The 25,201-nt window shown below is 43.8% G+C and overlaps 1 protein-coding gene across 38 annotated transcripts in view; it reads right to left on the minus strand.

Moving 5' to 3' along the window:
• Positions 1-25,201, minus strand: part of ANKS1B (ankyrin repeat and sterile alpha motif domain containing 1B) — a 1,023,959-nt gene that overhangs the window by 79,044 nt on the left and 919,714 nt on the right. For all 38 annotated transcript variants that reach the window (XR_011994937.1, XR_011994938.1, XR_011994935.1 and 35 more), the window contains one exon: positions 1,352-1,459. Coding sequence is in view for 14 of the 38 variants with exons in the window: in XM_072724641.1 (XP_072580742.1) it covers positions 1,352-1,459 (108 nt within the window). In the remaining 24 variants the exon portion in view is untranslated. The remainder of the gene's footprint in view (positions 1-1,351; positions 1,460-25,201) is intronic.

A 25,201-nucleotide genomic window follows, 5' to 3' on the forward strand; every position in this document is an offset into this window, starting at 1 on the left:
TGATCTGTTTGTTGTTCTCCTAAATCTCTTCCAGGGAAGCAGGAGGAGAGGTTCAGGAGGGGAAGGAAAGAGAGCCAAGTAGGTAGGAGGAGTCACTCGTCTAAAGACGCCTGTTAGGATGTTTACACTGATGGCACCTGTAGCTTTCCCTCCTTTCGTGTAGCGACATGAAGGTGAGACAATAACCCCTTCCTAGCTCTATTCCCCCCCTAACTTACTTGAGATTTCCATGGCTGAGAAGAAAAAAAATATGTCCTATTTCTACTGTCACTGCTCCCAAAGCCCCCAGCTGGTCTCCCAACGTGCCTGTGTGTCCCAGTTGCCCCGTGTCCCTCCTGACTGCCCCCTCCAGTCACACCTCCTGCATTCCCTAACATTGTTGTGTATCTTCTCCTTTCACAGTGAATCAGACTCAAGATCTTAACAGCTCCTTGGCTGCCTGGCCCTCTGCTGTGCTGGCAGGAGCTATGCTGTTTGCTGAAGTTCACTGATAACAGGCTTTCCACCGCATTTCATCGCTGGCAGTTACATCTAAGCGCCATGCTCATGAGCACTGTTTGCTGTCACTGCCTTGGCTGACACGTGCAGGAAAGGGATCAGAGGCATGTGCAGGACTAAATAAAGAGAAAGGAGTTGGAACTCTCCAGCTGGTCATGGAGATCCCAGCCTTTGGATGAATTTTTGAAAAGTTCCAATAGGGCCTCACAAAACCCAGTGACTGTTGGTGGCTCCTTTCCACCGCCATTTTGCCGGCGGTCGACTCTGGCTCTCTTGTTCTCTCTGCTCTTCCCTTCCTGCCTTCCTTCTCCTGCCACTTACTTCACTTTCCTCTCCCCTGAATGGTTTCTCTCTAGTTTCTCTGCCCCCGTAATCCTAAAATATAGCTGAAATCGTTTCCTCAACTTCCAGATTCTCTATTCTGAATTTTTGAAGTGGGGTAAAGCCGACAAACTTCCACTTCCTAGGAAAAGGAGACCCTAAGGTCAACTTTAAATTGATCTTCCCTTAATTGTGGTCCTCGAGTGATTTCCTTTCTGTGAGTCTGAGGAGTCTCACAGAAAACTCATTTCCTCTCACTTGGTGCAGATGGGAGAGTGTGGGGAGGGAGTAGAGGGAGTGGTTCTTTAAAGGTGGTGGTTTGTCAGAAGTACATCTACATCCCCAAAATAGATATTTAACCCATTGAGAAAAAAAACCAAATCTCATCTTACAAAATACAATAAAAAGTGTGACCGTTTTTATACAAACGGCCTATACCTCCTGATCCATTGCTTCGGTCATTTTATTTTATTGCACAAAATAATTTTTGAGGATAAGAGTGGAGAACAAAACGAACTAGCGGGGCACTTACCCTGAGGGTGATGGACCGAGGGGGCTTCTGTGGTGGATCGTCGTGCAGCCTGTCTCCCAGAGATGCCAAAATACGTTTCCTGTGGCCAATCAAATTGATTTTTAAAACCTGAAACGACATATATTTGGGTTAAATACTTCATTTGAGAGAAAAAAAAATTCACATGCCCTAAAAGAGGAAAGAGTGAAGGGATTTGTACAGTTACCTCCACCCCGTGAGAGATGTGGCATGAAATTAGAGTGGGCCCTTGACTCTGGAAAGATGGGAATGGCACAGGCCGAGTCCAGAGGGGAAATGGGGTAGGGACGGTGCTCCTTTCACTCGAGCTGCCCTAGCACTGGGTTCTCCACCCAGCAACTACAGCTCTTTCCAAAGGACAAGTCAAGTCTTATGCCTTACTAGCCGAAAATGCTCCAATAGCTTCCCATTCTCTTAAAATAAAATCGGGGTCCTGACCTGGCCTCAAGGCTCAACAGGGCTGGATGTCCTCTGCCTCTTTCTGTGTCCCTCCATTCAGGATGCTCACACTGGCCTTCTCTGTTCCTTACTCATCCTTGTCTTGGGGCATCTCTCCCTTTTTACCTGGAATGCCCCCCTCAATATTTGCAAATGACACCTTCTCATCCCTCTGGAGCTCAAGTGTTGTCTCCTCACAAAAGCCTTCTCCCCCACCTCACTGAGAGAACCACGTCCTCAAACCCCCATCATACTCTACCCTGTGATCCTCTTTTTGTCATTCTCTGAAATGACTTTGTTTATAGGACCAGTGTGCATGTGCGCGTGTGCGTGTGTGTACACGCCTCTCTCCCCCAGGTAAGCTCCCTGCAAGCAGGGCCCTGGTCTATCCACATCATTATGATTTCCCCAATGCCCAAAGCAACGCTTGAAATAATAGGGGCTCAATGAATATGAAAGATTGAAGTTCATGTAGATAGAAGTAGCAGAGTAGGGTTAGAAGCAAGCACTGCCCACCTGGGGGAATACTCAGAGTCTCCCTGGGACGGGATTTCAAAGGGCACTTCCTAGAAGAGATGACAAAGGGAACCAAGACTTGAAGAGAGCCTCAGTCCCCACCCCTTGCAACCCGCTTTCCACCATCCCAACATCCTTCTCTGGAAAGGGGTTCTTCCTGCTTCACAGAAGAGGAGCCTGAAGTTCAGGGTGGTTAAGTAGCCTATCTGAGGGCTGGTACGTGGTGGCTTTGTGATTTGAATCAGGGTTGCTAGATTCCTAAACCTGTTTTACTCCCAAGTAAACTGCAAAGTTTGGGCACGTCTCCAAATATTACTGACTTTTACAACAAGATGTTGTAAATCCATTCATAAGAAATGCTTTAACCTTTTCGTTGCCCATGTGTAGTTAGTTCTAGGGCAGAACTGGGACTCTTGGGCTACTGGTTCCTAAAGTGTACTCCCCACTGTATAAGTGATTTAAAAAAAGAAAAATCTCTCTTTTCAAGTTTTAAAGGGGAGAGGGAGGCATTTCTTTGGCATTCATCCCATGCCACCTTGAATTCTGAATTGCCTGTTTGTCAGAAGCCCATTGGCCTTTCTGCCTCAATTGATTCAGATTTCAAACCAGCAGTATGCTCTACTCCTTTCATACCCACTCTCTGACCCGTGTCTGTCAATAACAGGGTTGGCAAATATTAATCCAGGTGAGCATCCACAGGTACCATTTCCCTATGATTTTGTAGACCTTCACCTTGCCAGGCTGACGCATCCTCATCTTTGCGGTTCACCTCCATACCATATAGCTCCTTTCCCCCACAGATCATTTCAGTCGCTGTCCCCTTCTCCGGCCCTATCACAACTGCTTAAAGATTGTCGAACAAATTACTCACAACATTGCAGGTACGAGTCAACCATGGCTTTACAATTGAGCAGGATGCGATTTTCTGCTTTTAATGTCCCTTTCTAAGCGCTCCTGATTTCTGGCTGGCCTTTTAGCGGCAGCAGGAATAACTAGGGATGAAAATCTACACTGACATAGGGGAGGATTCAAAGCCCTTTAATCTTGGAAGGATGGTTTGTATTCCTTACCCTACGGTTGTCCGTGCAGAAGCCCCACCCCTGTAACCCTGTGTTGTCTTTCTGCATTTATATTAGCCAGCTTGGCGTTTCGCTATCTGGAGGAGTTTAGCAGGTTTCACAAATCTGGGATTTCACCATATACTCCTCAGATGATTTATAAATAGGCTCAACAAGTACGGTTCCAATGCCGGTGACTTGCAGGCAGCATTGTTTATACGATCCAGAGAAATGCCCTGATATTTTTGCATTGTTCCTTTCTTTTCTTTTTTTTTAAAGCATCAAGATCAAGGAATTTCTCCATTTCAGAAAAACACCACATTAACCTTTTCAAATGTATTTGCAAATCTAAAAAACACTACATTTTCTCATTCCCTTTTATTCTTACTCTCAATTACCTTGCCAAAAGGCTTCTATTGAATATAAATTCCTTCCATAAAATCCCCACTGCCTTCCTCCCAGTAGCTAATTTGACCTGATGCTCAGGCTGCAACCGTGGGCCCCTGGGTCCTGCTAAGAAATGGTTTTTATAATAATAAAGACCTTCAAAATTATTCTGACAAATAACTGGCACTAACTAACAACTGGAAAGACTAAGCTGGCATAACCTCCACTACTGCCTTTGGTTTACTCTCCCATGACTTCATTTGGGGCAAGGTACCTTCCCATCTCAGCTTTCTCACCTATGACGCAAGGGAGTCAATGCCAATCCCCGTGTTGTTGGGAAAATGAAGGGTGAGACTGTAAGAATAACCAGCAGAGAGAAGAGAGAATCTTCCCGGTGTGCTTATTTGTTCGTGGGCTCTAAAGATGCATGGAAATCCTGACCCAGAGAGACAGGGACTTGGTGAGTTTGAGAGAGTTAGTCACGTCGCACAAGTTGGCTGGTGTTTGCAGGCAGAGATCTGGCTGACCTTGGAAAAACTCCCATTGACGGGACAGGTACTGGTAGGAATGGGTCTAGTGTCTAGCTATTAGTTTAATACTAGGACCTAATCGAAAAGAATGCATGCTAATCCCTAAGAGGAGGTACGTTGAGGCAGTACTCTACACAGGAGCTCCACTGCTGCCTCTTCCACAGAACTACCTGGAAGAAGGTATGATACAGGAAACAAGACCAAAGAAAGATTGTTAAATGTCCTAACTACCTACAGCCCACTGACAAGTCCTTGAAACAAGCAGCGTGACCTTCCTCCAGGGACTCAGCTGCCTCGATGTTACTACTTTGCTAAGGGCAAAAGGCAATCTTAGCCCGGCCCCCAGGACCACATGAGTCTATTTGAACACATCCTTCTGGAAACTTCCTTTATCTCTACCCACCAAGATATGTGTTGGCAGTCAGCCTCCAAGCATATGACCCACCGATACACATATGAAGGGTCTCAGGACTGAGGGTTTACTAAACAGTAATAAATGACCTTTCCTAACAATTGCTTACCCCCTTGGGATCCTGGAAACCTTGCTTCCAAAACATCTGGGAGGCTTACGCTCTCCCTAACCCCTCCCAACTTGAAAGTATATACTGGGCCCCTCCTCATGACCCTGGTGCAGCACTTTCTGCCCAGGGGTCCTGTCCCTGTGCTTTAATAAAACCACCTTTTTGCACCAAAGGCACCTCAGACCTGATCTACATTCAAAGCTATAGCAGGTAAACAGAAAGCTAGATACACAGAGTGAAGAAATTAACACAGAGTGATGATTCATGTCAAAAACATTTGAGTAAGTGTCCTTATTTATTAGAAATGATCCCATATTACTGAAGATATTGATGATTACCATTTACTGAACACTGGCTATGTTCTAGTTGTGCCAGAAACTGTGCCAAGTGTATTACATGTGTGCAAATATCTCATTCAATCCTTACAATAACATTATCACTCTTATTTTAGAGATGCAACCTGAAGCAGAAATACTGAGTAACTTGTCTGAGGTCCCACCGCTAATGGTAGCATGGCCAGGATGTCCACCTGCTTTTACTACTTATGCTCTTCTTGCTACCAGCATCTACAGCGTTTGGCCTTAGCTACACTATTGGTTACGTGTTACACGGCTTTTAAAAATGGTGCTGTTTTTATTTTGAAGTATCATGTTCAAAATATCTATGTTGGGTTTCAATCATCTGAAACCATTAAAATAATATAGCTTCCGTTCTGGACAGGGCTCATAGAAGTGTTAAAGCTGCAAGCCAGAAGAACTCAGGTGGGTACCTTGCTGAACTGCTTGTGCAATGCATAAATAGAGGACTGGAAGTCTGCATCTACCCAAGATTCAGTCCAAGTTGGCTAATATTAGAGTGCTAGTGGGGCTGACATTTGGCTGCAAAACTCCAAGTTGACAATAAGAGATCCGACTGGCAAGACAGTAACAGAGAGACGATTCCAAGGAAAGATTGGTCATCATGGAAAAGTCAAGTCCAAAGGCAGTTGGGTTTGCCTTGTGTAAGAACAACTGAATATCTGGTCATTGTAAGCAGACAGGGTAGTAGTGGAATCCTATCACCCCAAGCACCAAGTGATGATCAGTAAGTTTGCAAACCTTTGGTTTTCAAAAAGCCAGTGCCATCTTCTCTACTGTGGTAGAGAAGATTCCTGCATGGTTTTCATTATTGCTTGAGTGGAAGTGAACAGCTTATAAAAGGAACCCAATGAGGATAATGGGGGTAAAGTAATGGTAATATAGTGGGGATTTAGCTATTCTAAGGTATTGAGCCAATTCAGTTCAATTCAAAAACCAATATTGTGGAGTGACAATGCTGTAATGTTACATCTTTTACGTTTCTGGGTCTAGTCATGGGAATTCTCCTAGATGATAGCATGACATTTACCTTCACACTGAATAGGCTCACATCATAATATATATCATGACCCCAGTGAAAGCATACTTAGACTTACTTTTTTTCTTTTTAAATTTAATATGATATAAGTTAAATTAATTTATATTAATTATAATAGTTATAATTAATATAATTATATAATGTAAATTAAACATGTTTTTTCTTTGCTTTTAGAAATTAGACAATGTTTTGATTGTAATAAAAATACTGTTTTCTTCTCTACGACAGAAAATACAGAAAAACGAATAAGAGAACAATTTCCTCATAGGCTATAAATGTATAGATGCAATTCCTTTCATTCTGTCCCCATGATTATATTTCACAGTAGTCAGAACATATGTACAATTTTCACCTTGATTTTTCCCCCAATATTAAAGCTAAAACAGTTTCCTACATACCCAACTCTCAGTAGACATTTTAAATAACTCCATATTACCCTATTATTGCTTTTGAGAAGCATGACATACTTTATTATCCATTCCCCTTAATGTTGGAAATTCAGATTGTGCTTCTGTGCTGGATAGCAAACATTCCACGTACTAAAAAAAAAAAAAAAAATCCTATCATCCTACAATTTCCATTTTCATGGCCATGTTTGCATAAACACAATATAAAAAACACCAAAGAAAACTGCGACAATGCTCATGAGTTACGAAGAAAAGTCATGTAGCTACCGTCTGTCTCCACGTTCCGCACGAAATCTCAATCCATTTATCGCCGGCTGGACCAAGTCCTCCAGGGAGAATCACAAATTCTCATAGTGTTCCTCAGTGTCACATTTTGCATGTGTTATATTTTGGAGCTCCGACTTGGCTGACAGACGTGAACTAACACGTGTAGCCAAACACTCCAGGGATTACGCACGCAGCAGCGCCAGGCACACCAGTGCTTCTCCTTAGCACCACCAAGGGGATGCCCCTTTTTTATTTAGAGAGGGATTTTATTTAAATGCTATTTAGGACGAAACAGCTTTATTCTGCATTCAGAACCCTCCTCTCATTTTAACGGGGCAGATAATTTCCCTTTTCCTTTTCTAGATGTTTGCCAACTAAGGAGGGCGGCTCTCGCCAAGTCTAGAGCGTGCATCTGGCTGCAGAGTGGCCTCTTCTAACAAAACTGCAAGCATTCCGAGGAATTGCTGTTCCTAAATGCCCAGAATGGAAGCATCCACCATTTGAGGTGGATGTTTACCTGCATTGTTCTCATCTGCAGAACTAAAATTGCAATTAAATGTGAAAGGTTCCCCCCCACCTCCCCTTCCTGGTAGTAATTTCTAAACACTTTCCACCTGAAAGCCATCAAGGCAAAAGTGCCTGTGTTGTCATCCGATTCCAACTCCCACAACGCCGGAAATCCTTGTTTGAACTCGCATTTGATTTTTGCCTGTGACATTTTCTCTCCTGTTTCTTGGGCTGTAATAACCCATGCCTGGTATAATATGGTGACTAGCAGGCGCTCTGAAGCAGAACATCATGACATTTTGCTCTCCCCCTGGTTCTTCTTCCAACTAAGCAAGTGAGCATTAACGTCTTTGAGTCGATATTAAAGTTGAGGGATATTAAAGGGACAATAATGATCTTATGCAACACATTTGTTGGATATTTGTTGGATGTCTTTCACATATAACCACCATGTCACACAGTGAGCCACAAAGAAGAAAAAAATATTCAGTCCTCTAGGGCTCTCAATTCGGCAGATGGAAAAAATATTTAAAAAATGGGTGTGTGTATCTGCCTGTCAGTTATCTATATGCGTATGTATCCATGTATCCATCCATCCTTCTGTATCCATCCATCCTCTCTCCATCCACCTACGTATCTATCATCCATTCATCTCAATCTACGTGTCTACACAGCATGCCAAGACTAAAAGGGATTTCTGTGGATTGAATGAGAATGACTAGGAAGCTCCAGAAATCACAAAGCATTGAGCTAAGGCATGATTTCTCTTTGAAGTGTAACAGAAACGTTAAACTTTTTTACCTTATCCTTAAATAAACCTATCAGCAAAATTTTTACTATCATCTTTGTTATTTAAATATGTTATTATAGATAGCTCTGGGTCTATTTTAGATCAAGAACCATGCCTTTCACTTCTCCAGCCCTCTCTTTTGTTCATCTAAAATTTCCTTTGCTCCAGCCAAATCTTCACGGCTCCAACTGTGCCACATACCTTCCTTTGGCTTAAAGACACAGCACTTCTGTGTGTTCTATGAATATGGATACGAATGCCATGCTCTCCTTTTCATTAGAATGTTGCAAGGATGAAGTCAAGATCCACCTAAAGCTTTCCCTGCTCACCTTGGACTACTGCACCCCCCCTCTCTGAATTGCTCCAGTATCTGAGGGCTGCCCTGGGCTGCTGACACTAGGTATATATACCCTGGTTTGTACTGCTAGCTCTTTCTACAGGTTCTGTGTCTTGCCTGTTCAACCCAACTGCAAACCCCAGGAGGTCAGAGAACAGGGCTGCTGCATCCTGGAGTTCCTCATGGCATGGAGCACACAAGCACCTCTTAGAGGACCGCCCCTAAAATCTCAAATCTGATCCCTTCTGCTGTGGATAGCAAACGAAGTAGGGGAGCTATCCCTGAAAGGCAGAGAGGAAAAGAACATCCAGGTCCAATTGCTATTTCCTTTCAATTCTAGTTTTCCATTCTTTCTGAGCTCTAGCAGCTAATTCCTTTAACACAGTCTTGCCACAGATGATGGAAACCTGACTTACTTCCTATCATCTCTAACTCCTTTGCTTCACCTCTAACACTTCATTAAAAAAAAAAAAGTCCCTCTGAATAGATTTTCCAGATTTTCTTTTCCTTCTGCTAAGACTTTCCATAGAAACTGCTACTAAATAATCAGCTCGTAGCGGTTTGTGTAATAGATGTCATCAAAACACAACTGTGCTACGCTAACGGGGAGGAAAAGACGTTCCAAGTCACACAGACCCAGAGAGAGCAAAGGACAGTGAGTGAAGGGGGCATGGGAGAAATGTGGGTTTTCTGAATACAGTCTGTCTCAATAAACAGGAAATACTAATTATGAGGAAATGAGATAATCTCTGCATGGAAAGAGAGACCTTAATGGCATAATTGCCTCTGAGCATTTAAGGGTTCTGGAGGTAGAAAGCCTTCTTTTGTAATCAATGAGAATCTTACGTTTATTTGTAAAGCTCTCTGAATTACCTCTTGATGAAGGTACTAATTTTCTGATTATATTTTCACATAAACATTGCTCCACAAGATTAAAAAAAACAAACAAACCAACCAATCAGTTCCTAACTCATTTCTCTGTAAGTTACTTTTAAGTACAGCTTGCTGCAAATTAGGTTTTCATAGGAGAAATTTGGTTTGCCTTGCTCAATAACCCAATCTTTGGGATTACTGAAGGAAAAATTTGTTGCAAAAGAAAATGGGAAATATGTGCTATATCCCACATCTGAAGTTATTCTTGGAAATGTGATGATGAGCTAAAAGCATTTGAAAACTGCAAATCTCTTTGCAGTATTATTAATACATAAAAATGCTCTGCATCTTAAGAAGTGGAGAGGCCATGGTTTGGCTTACATTTTGCTAACTATGTGGAAAATTTATGGTTCTTGAGGGTATTTTTCAACTTATTTTCATTCAGCTTTTGAGATCATAAAACTTAAGATCTATTACAGTGTATGACTTGTGGTCTCAGTATCGTAAATGATATTACGTTTAACAAAAGCTCATTTGTAACAGATGCCCACATATTATATATTAGACTAAATATGCAAAATACATGACTATACATATTTGTGAAGAGAAGATTTCACAAACTGCATCTCAAGGAATGATCCTAGGTCGGTGAGGGTTACTCAGTTTTTGGATTATAAATGGTCTTTTTCTCTGCTCTTTTGCTGCCTCTTCATGCTGTTTAGCTACTTGAATGACATAACAGCCTTCATCAGTGGGTAGAATAGTGAAAGATGCGATAAATTTAAGCCAATCAATTCTGTTTCTTGTCAGTAGTTCTGATAAAAGAATGTGGTGTAGGAGGAGGTAAAAAATCTACCTAACACTAGCTAAAATTAAGGCTTAAATAGCGCATCCATGGATTTTACTTTGCCTAGCTAGCTACTACCACACTTTAGAATCATATTTCAGCCCATGTGTGGAGGAAAAAAGAATGTTAGCAGTTTAAACAAGTATTTCTTTTTAAAAAAAATATTTTATTTATTTATTCATGACAGACAGAGAGAGGGAGGCAGAGACACAAGCAGAGGGAGAAGCAGGATCCCAGCAGGGAGCTGGATGTGGGACTCGATCCCAGGACTCCGGGATCACGACCTGAGCCAAAGGCAAATGCTCAACTGCTGAGCCACCCAGGCATCTCTAAACAAGTATTTCTAAGGAAAGCAGATGTTGTGGGTACTGAGGACAGGCTTAAGATGGGAAAGCAGGATGATACTGAGGAATGGATTTTCAATAATCCCTTTACTTCCATTGTCACCCTCACCTCCATCTGCTTCCTTATCTCCTGGAGAATCACATAGCCATAAAACTCGGAACCACTTTATACCCACTAGAATGGCTAAAATAAAGACTAATAATACCAAGTGACAGTAGGATGGGGAGAAACCGGAACCCCCATATTGCTAGCGGAGATGTAAAGTGGGTACAACTGCTTTTTGGAGCATGGCCCGTATCTTACACCATGACCCAGTTTCTTACCCAGAAGGTTACCAGTGGACCCAGCAAGTCCCCTCCTAGGCAGCAACTCACGTGAAAGGAAATCATAGGTACGCAGAGATTTATAAATGAATTTTTAAACAGCATTATTCATAATAGTTAAAAAGTGGAAAAAATCCAAAATCTCATCGATTGGCAAACAGATAAGTAAAATACACTCAGTAATATGCTCAATAACAAAATAGACTCGATAATAAAAAGGAAAAGAGTAAAGGTAATGCTACAGCACGGTGAACCTCAGAAACATGGTAGGTGGAGGAAGTCATACTGAGTCTGACTCCATTTGGAGACTGTGGAGTAAGCAGGTCAGTGGTTTCCTGGGATGGAACGTGAGTGGGTGACCGCAGTGGCCACAGAGGAACCCTCCTGGGTCATGAAACTATTCTGAAACCGGATGGCACTGATGGTGGGACAACTGTGTAAATTCACTGAACCTCACTGAACTGTGTACCCCAAATGAGGGACTGTAATGATTCGTAATGCATTGCCATAAAGCTGTTAAAAAGATGCAAAACGCTGGGAGAAAGCCCTCGGTATTCGGTATCAGGCCATTCCTGGAGGCCCTAACCCAGGTCGCAGCAGATGCAAAGCTCTGTGCTCCTGGCAGGCGCCGGTCACCAGCCAGACCTCAGGCCGCGCCGCCCGGACCCGCGGGGCGTCCGGTGTATTTCACGGGAGGTGCGACCGAGAGGGGGCTTTGCTCTGGCGCGGTGCTGCCCACCCCCGGGCCACGGTGAGGAGGGCCCTCTCTGGGACAAGTGTAACGAGACTAGTACTTCCAACTTATCGTCTCTCTCTCTCTCTCTTTTTAAAGATTTATTTATTCTGAGAGAGAGAGAGAGAAGAGAGAGAGAGAGGCAGAGACACAGGCAGAGGGAGAAGCAGGCTCCATGCAGGAGCCCGACGTGGGACTCGATCCCGGGTCTCAGGATCACACCCCGGGCTGCAGGCGGCGCTAAACCGCTGAGCCACCGGGGCTGTCCATCTCTTGTTTGTTTGTTTGTTTTTTAAAGATTTTATTTATTTATTCCTGAGAGACCCAGAGAGAGGCAGAGACACAGGCAGAGGGAGAAGCAGGCTCCCTGCGAGGAGCCGGGTGTGGGACTCGATCCCAGGACCCGGGGATCACGACCTGAGCCGAAAGCAGACGCCCAACCCCTGAGCTACCCAGGTGCCCCCATTTGTATCTCTTAAGTGTCCCGATTCTCCCGGTTGTGACATTTTGGGTTAAAAATGCTTATGCTTTCTACATGGTTCCCACAAGAGCTTCTGCATGTGTGAGGAGGAGCGGTGGTGGCGGAGCCGGGCAGGGCCGCAGGGCCGGCAGCGGGTGACCTGGGATCCCCGCGGGCTCGGGAGCCGGCCCCCCCCCCCCCGCCCCGCACTCAAGTCCGCCCGCGGCGTGAGCGACCTCCCGGCCCCGGGGAAGAGCCGGTGGCACAGGCGGGCCACCCGACCGTCGCTTAGGCTCTGCCACCGCCCCCCCCCCCCCGCTAAGCAAAGGCGGTGTCACGAAGGGTCGCCTGGAGCCGGCGTGGAGGGCGGGTCCGAGCGGTGACACGGGGGATCCAGGACACCCGGAAAGCCCCAGCGCCCTCGGGCCTCGCGTTCAGCCACCCGAGCTGTCCCCCAGGCCTCCCGGTCCCCAGGCCCTGGGCCCAGGAAGCACAGTCACAGAACCAGCTTTCTGGGTGCCCGGGTACCAGGAGAGGAAGAGCCGAGGCGGCCGGTCGGCTAAGTCTTTCCAAGTTTATTCATTAATATAACTACCACAGGAATGATTCTGTCAAGTTGTCTTCTACTCCTTTCCCTCTGGCTGTTGTTCCAAAACCTTAATGCCAGAAGAGGAAGGCCCCGCCAGGAAAAGGTAGTGGGGAATCTGAGGGCAATCGGAAACCTCCGGCAGCCGGTAATGATTCCCAGATAATGAAAACTTTTTTTTTTTTTTTTAATTAAGGTAAATTTTCAAGGGCTGCATTAGCGGTTCAATGTTGCATATTTACATGGCAAAACCTCAATTACCTTGACATAATGAGGTGCTGTGTTAAGTAACCTTAGTATAATGATATGCATATAGAATGTACAAAATTTCATTTAATTTTTAGAATTAGTATACCTTATGGTCAAATGACACTCCCCTCCATTATTGTTGGATCCTTATTGGAATTATTAAATATATATATGTGTGCATATATACATATATACACACGCATACTATGTTTTATATCCATGATGTAATATTTGGAATTCCAAATATTATATAATATACAATATATATTCTTCCTAAATATATATGTGTGCATATATATATATACTTCCAATATATATAGTATATACAATTCTTAAAAATATTTCGTTTATTTATTCATGAGAGACAGAGAGAGAGAGAGAGAGAGAGAGAGGCAGAGACACAGGCAGAGGGAGAAGCAGGCTCGATGCAGGGCGCCCCATGTGGGACTCGATCCCGGGACTCCAGGATCACGCCCTGAGCTGAAGGTAGACAATCAACCGCTGAGCCACCCAGGGATCCCCTAGTATATAAAAATATTTAGGAAGAATTCTAAATATTATATATAATATCTATTATGCATCATATATATGACCTATATATGTCTAATATATGTCCAATATATATACATGAACACATTTTCTCTTCTCTTGCCTAAGTGTAGCTTGCCGAGTGCCCTCAAATTTTTCCTGGCTATTTGGAGCACTGCATAGTGCAGGGGTCATGCTCTACAAAGACGGTCTGTCCTTGGGCCACAGTGCCGCCACAGGAGGTGGCTGAGGACTGCACCCAGGCCCCAGCAACATCCCAGTAGGCTTTGCTCTTTTCAATAAATACTCAGGAGCCACCGTTTGTCATTGTCTCATGCACTGAAAGCAAGGGCTGACCACACCAGCTACCTAAAAGTTCCAGCTAATGAAGGGGTTCACAGTAAAAAAAATAATCCTCGGAGGGGGGGCGGTGGGTGGTGAACAACTTTCAGTGTTCTCTCTGCCTCGGTTGGCGGTGACTGGCAAAGCCCGAGGGCAGAGAGTCCTTAAGACGGAGTCATTAGCTGCGGATGGCGCTGGTGTGTGAACGGGGCCCAGCAGGCTGTGCTGTGGTGAGCTCAGCACCTCTGCTGTAAACTATCTTACCAAGACAGGTAAAGAGGTGATATTTCCGGGGGTGGATGATTCTTTGGGGATTAGAGCACTTAATCTGTGATAAAGTAGGACACTTCCTTCAGGTTTTGAAGGCATATGAACTGCACCTTCTTCTTGAATATCTGTCACCTCTACTCTATCTGGTGAACCCCTACACATCCTTCAACATTTCAAGACCAAGTTCAAATATTACTTTCGTGAAAGATGAAACTTCTACCAACACCCTTGTCAGTCATCCCTGTCACCTCCTGTACTGAGCGACAGCTAGGTGCTTACATGTTTCCTTTAGGCCAAAATCTTTCTTCTTGAAGGCAGAAATCAGCCTTTTGTATTCCTAGCATGGAGTATATTTGAAAGTGACTCACCACTAAACCACACCAGACCCAGATGGAGAAATCTCAAAACAAATAATAGTCACAGACCTTTGAATGACAGTACCAAATTAGTTATGCTCCAAGAAAAAAAAATCTATTTAGTAAACTGTATAAAAAACAAAGTAGGGGGCAACCCCCGTGGCGCAGCGGTTTAGCGCCGCCTGCAGCCCTGGGCGTGATCCTGGAGACCCTGGATGGAGTCCCATGTCAGGCTCTCTGTATGATGCCTGCTTCTCCCTCTCCCTCTCTCTCTCTCTCTCCCTCTCTCTCTATGAAAAAATAAATAAAATCTTTTAAAAAAGAACAAAAAAAACCAAAGTAGGGTATATTTGTCTTGTGTAAGGTTTGTAAGCCTGTTGATCAAATTTATGAGCTCGAGACAAAAAAAGCAAAAAAGAACAATGATTTCTAAAAAATAGACATTGGACTATCAAATAGAAAAGTAATATTCCCACTTGTCAATATAATTCATTATAATTTATAAGCCTCCAGTGAAAATCAGGCAATAAACAGTGATTTAGTATTTGGTAGAAAATAGAGCTTAATATTCAATTGTCACTGAACTCATTACCTACATATAATGTCATTCATACAGTGAGGAATTACTCATTTTTCCTTCAAGATAATTGTAACATCAAGCTGGACACAAAACCTATATACAATGAAAAATTGGTAATTTATTCTTACACTGCCCTAGAATGATGAGATTATAGAGCATATCATTAATTAGTTAATACGTTATTCACATAGTAGACACTTGATATCTGTAAAATGCGTAATTAATGATGAAAATGCCACAATGTTATTATCATACCTATTGATTACATCATTCTTTTTCCCACCTGGGCTTAAATTAAATCTTCCTGAAATCCTTGGTTCAGTCTTTACTGGATTCAAGTAAGTTTAAATTTTTGATGAAGAATTTAAATGCCAAAGTTCCCTTCCAATAAAAGAAAAATGATTGTTTGACACAGAAGAATTCTAACCTCAACTTTTAAAGGAATTTACCAACATTGTTTCAGGCAAAATGCCTCAATTGTTGAAATCTCTTATTTTAATTCTTTGAGATGAAAGTGGCTTCCTTTCCCCAGTATTTCTTGTTTTTATTTAGGTTTAATCTCTCCTTTTACCAGGATTCATAAAGAATGATATTTATATCTCATGAACATGGACAGAACATGTTGAAGATTCCCTGAGGGAAAACTATGAGCAGAGGTAAAAATCACTGCAGGATCCTGAGCTCCTTAACTGCAGTGTCTCTTAGGAAAATGTCACGTATGAGAAATGCTAATTAAGGAGGCTGGGAGAAAAAGGGACGCTACCTTTCCAAACACAACATTTAAAAAACAAGTATTATTAACATGGTGGTTTTATGAAGCACTTGAATCTTACATAAGTAAGGCTTATTTTTTGTTTCCTAAAAAAAGACCGCATTTGGGCAAACCAAAAACTGAATAATTTAAATTGTGAATTTGAGAGGAAAAAAAAATTTGCATTTAGCTAGGAATTTAATAAAATGCAACTTTTCAAACACTTTTTTCTTTCTATTTTGTAATAATTTACATGGCTATTTGCAAAAGCTCTAGTCATGTAGAAGCTGAAAAAGATGGGCTTCATTTAAAAATAGTAACAGTGTACTCATTTATGAGGATTTTTGTAGGGAGAAAAGGTTTTATAAACTATTCATTTCAATATAAAAGGGTTTAAATTCAAGAATGTTTAAAGCTAGTATTTGAATTTACTCCTTGGAATGGCCTCATGGCTAATATCTTGTCTATATGCAAGGTCAAACAGATGTATACCTCTGGTTAATTTGGACTGACTGCCAAGCAATTTATTAGGAAGCTGGGGAATCTGAACAATCATGGAAGACAACAAAATGAATGGGCTTTGTCTGATTAGTTCAGTTTACTTGATGATTAAATCTTCATGCTCGCAGAAAATTCACTGGACTTCCAAATGAGACAGACAGACACCCTATGACATACTTACTATTTAGAACCCTACCTTAATTAAATGAAAAAAAAATCAATTTCCAAAAGGTCAGCATTAAGCGTCCTTTGTTGCTTATGTCTTTGCTGAATTATATCTCAGGAAATAGAAAAGGTTCTTGTTACCATAAATCCGGATCTACTGTCATATTCCCCACAATTGGAGACTTTTGGGAAGATGCATAATTGGGCATTAAACATAAGAAATTTCAAGTGCCTGGTTTTTCTTTAGCAAATACTCCTTTTCCAAATGCTCAGTTTGATCTTTTTTTTTTTTTAAAGATTTATTTATTTATTTATGATAGACATAGAGAGAGAGAGAGAGAGAGAGGCAGAGACACAGGAGGAGGGAGAAGTAGGCTCCATGCCGGGAGCCCGACGTGGGACTCAATCCCGGGACTCCAGGATCGCGCCCTGGGCCAAAGGCAGGCGCTAAACCGCTGAGCCACCCAGGGATCCCCCTCAGTTTGATCTTTGATTAAAATTTAGGCGAGGCACCTGAGTGGCTCAGTTAGTTAAGCATCTGACTCTTGATTTCAGTGCAAGTCTGGATCTCAGGGTCATGAATTCGAGCCTTGTGTTGGGCTCCATGCTGAGCATTGAGCCTACTTAAAAAAAAAAAAATTAGGCAGAAGGCTTCCTTTGGAGGCTCGTAAGTTATTTTCCACAAAATGGAGTTAATGGATACCAAAGAAGCAGGAAAACCAAAGATGCTCTCCAACTCTCTTCTGCCCTGCCTGCTGATACTTCCATTTGCACAGCACCCAGGCCAGCCAAGACCTAACCTTACACAGAATAAGGGAACAATGTTAACCAAGCATGGAGCTCTACTACTTTTGCTTCTTAAAGTGCAAAACACAAAAGGAAGAAAACTTGTGAAGGAACCACAGCAGGTTTTCTAAAAGTTGGTGCCTGTGCCCTTGATAGAACTGTTAACAGTCCTACAGTTTCAGGTCCCTGCTGGCAGCCTCTATTCTGAGGGTCATGTCGCAGTGAGAGACCCCAACGGTACAGCCTGGGGTATGCAGTTATTCATCAGAAATATCACATTACTTGATGGGATGAGCACTGGGTGTTATGCTATATGTTGGCAAATTGAACTCCAATTAAAAAAAAAAAGAAATATCACATTCAGGGTTGGCTGTGTCAGTGATGCTAGCTTGTGTGGGGAAGACACACAGAGTTAGGAAAGGGCAGGGTCAGGCGTGACCACCTCTGCTTGGAGGAGCTACAGAGGGTTTCCCGGTGTAGGAGAAAGGCTTTCAGGGATGAGCTGAGTTTTCCAACTAGAAGACTAAGGGAAGGGAATTCCAGGCAGAGGAAATAGCATGCAAGACAGCAGAGATGTGCAAGAACATAAGAACATGACATGTCTGTTTATGGTTTTAAGATCTGACTTATGGTTGGCAAGGAAGAATCAGATGTGTGAGTGGCAGGGCAAGAAATCATGAAGGTGGGCTGCAGCCAGATGTGAGGGTATTCTAAAGGCACTTGGTCTTCCAACCTAATTAGACATTACGTGTAAAGTGCTTCAAATAATGCCTGGCACCTAGTGCGGGCTCAGAAAATATGGGCTGTTTTTATTATGCCTAAATCTTTGGGAAACCCATTAAGGTTTTAAAGAAGGGAAAAGGATGAGATCAGAACTGGTGAAATCAGAGATCAGTACTACTTAGCATGATAATTTTGATGTCAATACCGAGACTGGATTGGAGTAAGGAGATACTGTCCGTAGGCGAGTACACTGAAATAATTTGAGTGAGGACGAGTGCCAGGAATTAAGGCTTGTTCACTTACTCTATCCCCCGTCCAGTGTAGTGGCTGCATGTAGTAGGTACTCAACAAACAGCCACTGAATGAATAAATGAATGGCAACGGGAGGAGGGAGCAGATCTGAGAATTATCTGGGCGGCAGGAAGGGCAGGGATGGTGAGTATTGGATGTAGGTGGTGAAGGAGAGGGAGGCTTTTTAAGGATGACTCCAGAAAATCGGGCTTGGGAGAAGGGTGTTGCAGGAAGGAGGGGGAACGGGTTTGGCGGGGAAGGCAAGGCTCTGCGAGTACTACTCTTTACACAGCAGCTGCGGGGCTCAGCCTCTCCTGAGTGCTGATAAAAAGAGGCCAAAGGAGGGCAAAGGATCCTTACCCAGGCACTGTGCTCCATGCTTTCCTTATCTGGTTTATCGCCCACCGACCCTTTGTGAGTTTGGTGTTGTTATCCCTGTTTACGGGGTTGAGGGTGGAGGGTGGCAGTGCAGGAAACCGAGGCTTAGGGTGGCATATAAACTATGGGGCAGCGCCCTGATTAGACACACACACACACACACAAACACACACACACACACAGCACATGCCCTCCTGCCACAAAGCCTGTGCACCCATCACGCCATTATACTGCCTCCCCTGTTCACATGAACATTTGGAATGAAATATATTCCAGAGGAGAAGAAAGGCAGATTCCACATTCCACAGAAACTCATGGCTGGGGAGGGGAGATGTTCTGCAAAGAAACCAAAGCATAAGTTCTGTTAACTTTTTGCCTCATTCATACTCCCAACCTGTCTTCCTCATTCATAGAGTTATCTTGAGGAACCAAAAAAGATGTGAAAATCTTCTGAAAAATCAACTATTCTATGAAAACAAGGTGGTATAAAAAAAAACCCAACAAGAGGAAAGTCTGTTCAGATTCTTGTTTTAAGGAATTCTAGAAAAGTGCAAAAGGCGTTAGGGGCTGGATGCTGTATTAGGACCATCTTGACTGGCAAAGGCATCTTTCACCCACGGTTTCAGAGAGCTTGTGGAGCTTTTTTCCCCCTGTCTTTATGGGTGGATTTTCCTAAAACTTGAAAATCTGGATTTGAAGTATAGGAAAAATGAATTTTGCCTTCCAAAGTCACACAGCTCAACTTTCCTGCTTTCAATCCTTTTTCAAAGAAGCATGGTTCTTGAATAAGCCTAAATTAACGCCATTTGTATCTGCAAAATTCCCTTGGGGATGGGTGGGGTGGTCGCTGGATGGGGAGCAAGTGGCCTTTGGGCAAGATGTGTTTTCTCCTTGCTCTGGGCAAAGCTTCTGAATGCCACCGAGGCCCCCTAGAGAGTGCAATGATGTGTCCCTGGCCTCATCATGATGGGAGCGTGCTCATGGCCCAACACCTGGGATGAGGGGCACTGTCTGTCACTGAGACTTACATTGCTTTTACACTCTTCAAAGGGCTGGCTCCTCCTGCAGACTCAGGACTTGGCTTAGATGTCGCCCCATCAGGGAGGCCTTTCATGGCCAGCCCCATAAGTAGGTCCTTCCTCTACTCCTGGGTACAGCATTCTGTTCGTTTCTCACATGGCTCCTTTTAGATTTTATATTTACTTATGTGCTTCTCTGTCGTCTCCCTCGAAAACTGGAATATAGGCCCTGTGAGGGCAGGGAGCATGACTACTTTGAGATTCAGGGCAGCACCTAGCATGCGGTGGTCATGGGGTAGGCTGTCAGAACCTATTTGTTGGTCTCATGAACAGATGATGCTAGCCCAGGGATGGTAAGACAAGGGACAGGCAGACGGAGGGCGACTCAGCACCCCGGGGGATCCTGTTCCACAGTTAGGCTGAGTCATGATCCGGGACCAGGAATGACGCGATGGGTTTGCTCAGTTGTGGACTGAGGCCATCTCTCTGGTCTCCTCAGCAAGACATGCCAACCAAACTGGTCCACATGCAAGCCCCAGAGGAGAAGCACACAAACATCACTACTCCTCAACCTTGGAGTAGTTTCCTTGCTCTCCTAATTAAATATGTATGGCATATAAAAATAATTGTGCAGACAGAAGGACTCACAGTTGCTCAAAGTAGACCAGGAAAGTGTTTGAACCATTCAGTGGGTGGTGTGATTGCCAGGGGAATCAGGAATGTGCCAGGGGTGGGAAGAGAAACTACTCCAGGAAATGGTACTGTAGGAAACAATCTACATATTTTAAGGCATGAGAGGTGCTTTAACTGCATTTGTTCCCTTGCATTTCTACCACTGAAATAAATTGTGAAGCCTTAAAACGAGTAGATGATATGTAGTGATATGGCTAGGAGGCCATATAAAACTAGTTTACAGGCCAGGCTTTATGCATAATTTATCACATCAGATCCTTACAACCTGTATGGAAAGTGATATTATTCCCTAGTTTACAAATGAGGAAACAGGTTTAGGGAGGTTATGCAAGCAACTGAGTCTGTTAGATTTCCACACTTGCACTTTCTTTACCCTCGGAGCCAAAGCCAGGTGACGCTTTAGAATATAACTCTAAGTTCCATATTGCAATGGCTTTTCTTACATATTTCTGACATACTGTTTAGATACCAGGGATACATTTCTGATGACACAATAGCTTTGCAGAAACGGTGGCTGAAAAGCGAGTGGGTGCATTTTCCACTTGGAAATAGGATTAGGGCAATGGTGGTTTTACTTAACTAAAAATGGTGGTCAGTAAAGATTTTACCTATTTCCCACTGAACGACTTTATCCTATTAAACAGTTTTTGTCTTTTAGAAACAATCTCTTTACAAACTCCCTCCTTGCAAAATACTTATCTTTCAGTAAATACCTTCTCTGACAATTCTAAAGATAGGTTTGCGGATTCTACATCCTTGCTATAGTTGTCAAGAGAGGTGAAATACGCAGTGGCCATATTTATAGTACCTGAACCTGTTCTCCTGGTGTTGCATTTTGCTGATCTGCTCATCCCGAAGGGCTTCAGTGCCTTAAATATCCCCACACGTCATTTATTGCTGGCTTAATGTGTGCTGATTCATCAATTTTTGAAAGTAGAAGCATATTTTGGAACACATTTAATTTTCTGGTGTTGAAAATTATCACTTCTGGTTCTTCACCCAAACAATATGAAATACCTGGTATAAATCTACATGAAGAAAATAAATGAAGGTTAAAATAATCTGGTTTTCTTCCCCCATAATCCTACCCATATCTAATTTGTAGCATTCCATTGGCTCAAAAGCTAGGACTGCTTACGTAAATATATAATTGGTATGAAAAGTCTGGGAAGGGGGTGGTGAGGAATTCAAAACAGGCCCTTAGCCCATGACTTTATTTTAGAGACTACAGGACTTCAGATATTTTTGAACTGCGAAATGCCTTTGCTGTCTTTCCCATCTTCTCTTTACAGTTGGCATTGTCATATGAACCTGGTATCCCTTTCAAATTAGTCTGTTGTTTGGGATCCTTAGCTATGGGGAGTGTCAACTTTGCTCCTTCGGGACAAACTGGCTGACACTGTGTTTCTCCAAAAACACAGACCTGTTCTCTAAAGTCCAGGATGGAGCTTTGGGCCACTGACATCCTGACCTTTGGGGACAGTCTGCTCTTCGCTGGGTCTCAATATGCTTATCTGAATCATGGGGTGTCCTCTAAGAGGAAGGCTGCCAACACAAAACATTCCTCGGTGAATGATGTCCTGTGATGTGCATCTATCAGCAGTTAGGAATATATGTGAGGCCTGATCCACTATGACTTAACAAATAATTTCTATTTTTATGATGTATACACAGTGTATCTATGAATAATCTACCACAGTTACGCATACAAGCCATACAATCATTAATGTTATCGATTCTCCCTATGTTTGAAGCAGTTTTTAGTAACAGAATGAATCTGCTTTGATGCAAGGCTGACCTGAGTTTGAGTCCTACCTCCAACGTTCAGAGGCTGGACCTCAGGGAAGGTATCCACCTTTCCCAACTTCTGTTTCTGCATCTGTGAAATGGAGGTGATGATAATACCCCCTTCACAGAGCTACTGGAAGCATTTAGTGTGTTTATGATATGCATGTAAACTGATATACGAAAATGTGATGATTTGTGTGTGTGCATGTACATGTGTGCATGTGTTTGGTGCAGGATTAATAAATACCGTCCTTTCCTTATGCTTTATTATTTAATATGACTGTGAGGACAGTGGTCAGTGCAATTATTTGCTTCTTCACTCTAGAGGCTACTTGGGGTTGAGTCATGTAACATGAGGAAGGGGGGGAGGGTACCCACAGGCAGATACTGAGTAATCTCTGAGCTTGAGAGGACAGATGATTGCAACTCGCTAGGGACAAAAAGGAAAAGACAAAACAACAGTTATTAATGCATATTTTCTTCTACTATGTCTAGAAACATCATTAGGATGGCACATTATCAAAGAAAAATTCTATTTAACACAAAGAACACGATATGACATGAGTATTTACTTTGACAGAGTCCTACCTAATGAGAGGAAAGGTAGCACAATTATTCCACAAACATTTGTTAAAATATCAACTGTATGAGAAAGCCACACAATGGAGATACAGTGAGTCCAGAGACCTCACCTCTGCATGCAATGGGTTCCTCATCTAATGCAGAAGCATGGGTGTACATCAGAGATCACCCTGCCAGGCTGTGATTGGTCCTATATTGAAAGACGACCTGCCATGGGAGCACCGAATACAGAGCTGTGTTCTGAGAGGACCAAGGACATTTTTCAAGGAGGTAAGGGTGTTTTAAGTGAGCTGTGGGAGGAGGACGTCCACAGGGAAAAGGGGCGCGTGTAAAGTACTGCAGCCTGATGCAACTGCACGCATTAGGAACGGGCTATGGTGTGAGCAAGGCTGAGGGAACTGCGGACATCCTGATGTCGCTGAAGCGTGGTGATCTCAGCAGTGGGGGGATAGGGTGACACTGCAGGGAGCCTCCAGGCTCAAAGAAGGAGAGAAGAACAGATGGATCTTGGAGAGGGGACAGGGGATGGCCCCCGAGCACAGACAGAGAGGCCGGCTTTGGAGAGGAGGGACACATGTTTCTCCGAGCAGGTAAGTCTAGGTGTCACCTGGGTGTGTCCAGAGGTGGAGAAACAGCAAGTTCTTTCTTTCTTAGACCACTCTATTGGAGCATGGGGGACAGACAACACGCTGTGCTCACTTAATGTCTATAACTTGAGGACCTTGGAGAGAAGCACACACTTGTGAGACCGTCACCGCGATCTACGCCACAAACCTGTCCGTGGCCTCCAGGGGCTGCCTCCCACCCGCGGGCAGGAAGTTCCAGGCCTGCCGCCCTCCCGCTCCTGGTGTGGTGAGAGGGCAGCGCCACCCATCGGGGGCATGGGGCGGACCAGCGCAGGTGGGCAGGTGCACAACCGAGAGCTTCAAGAGCTGTTTGTGGGGCTCTGTACACGTGACAGGCGGGATGGCGTGGCCTCTGATCCCAAGGTTGAGGGCACGGGTGAGGACAGCACACGTTAGAAACAGAGAGTCAAACGAACGGTTCACGACATAAGAGTGTGCAAAGGGAAACACATACAGACACATGTGCAGCTACGTTTTGTATAATACACTACAGTGCTTTCCCTTCCTGATGTTAAAAAAAAATATCGTAGCCCGCCTACGTGACAATAGTCACACTTTCAGTTGTATCCACATTCCTGACCGTGTTTGGTGCGCAGACAGATTTGGGCAGTTTTAGTAATTCACTGGGCTCCCCATCTTCTCCCTGCAGCCACCCCCACCCCCACCCTCCCCAAGGCCTGAGAAAGCAAGCCCTGGCATCAGGGAAAACGCAGAGTCCAGGGCAGGAGAGAGTGGCTGGATTGCACAAGCCCCGTGAGAGGAGAAGCCGGCCCTTGGACAGAAGCCGGGAAGCTAGGGATCCCTGGGTGGCGCAGCGGTTTGGCGCCTGCCTTTGGCCCAGGGCGCGATCCTGGAGACCCGGGATCGAATCCCACGTCAGGCTCCCGGTGCATGGAGCCTGCTTCTCCCTCTGCCTGTGTCTCTGCCTCTCTCTCTATCTCTCTGTGACTATCATAAATAAATAAAAATTAAAAAAAAAAATTAAAAAAAAAAAAAAAGAAGCCGGGAAGCTCCTGTGAGCGGTGCTCTGGGGAGGGGGTAGAAGCACGGTGTGAGGTTGGGCTCTGCGTCTTCACGCTTTGCTGGGGAATCTGAGCCTCACTGCACCGGCTGGGGAACACCGTGATGCCGGGCCTGGGCTCTTGGGCGCTTCTCCCTGTCTCCCTGCGGGAGGCGACGCTTCGGAGACGCCTGCTTCCCGAGGGGTAAGCGAGGAACACACGTTACCCAATTATAGTAGAAGGGCTTCCAGCTTCTTGTAGGGTTACCGCGTCTTTCTGGGATCTCCGGCAAGTGAATAAATGTTCTCTCTTTGCTAAGAGAGCTGGGTCTAGCTTGTGGTGATAACATTTTGCTGAAGACATTCTCGTTCTCGTGAATTAATTTGGTTTCTGAGGAAAATAAGGGCTGGGTTCTAGAAGAGTTTTGGGGTCTAACGTCAGGACTCCTAACATGACAAGTGAGAATGGACAGTGATGGGAGCTCGAGCTACCAAAACAACTTCAATACAACATTCACAAATGTGAGGGCGTCAGAGCCCAAGGCTTCAGAGAGAAATATTTTGAAAATTCTCCCCGGGTTCTGGCAAGAACAGCAAATCCTGATTTTAATCCTTTATGAAAATAAGAAAAGACTAACAATTTAAAACCTGGGCATTAATCAACTATTTAATAATGCCAACAAATGAATCGGGTTCTACTGTAATTCACTGTGGGAAGATTAGAGAAGTCTAAGAGCTACAAAGAAGCCATTATGAACAGTTTATAGCGATTGAACACACGAGCCAGTGATTAATAATGAATCAAAAGTAAAGCTATGAATGACAACAAACAGAAAGGACTTGTTAGATTAAGAATTTTATCAGAAAAGTATAATTTGGATGTT

This window comes from Vulpes vulpes, chromosome 10, assembly GCF_048418805.1.
Source record: "Vulpes vulpes isolate BD-2025 chromosome 10, VulVul3, whole genome shotgun sequence".
Classification (NCBI taxonomy): domain Eukaryota; kingdom Metazoa; phylum Chordata; class Mammalia; order Carnivora; family Canidae; genus Vulpes; species Vulpes vulpes.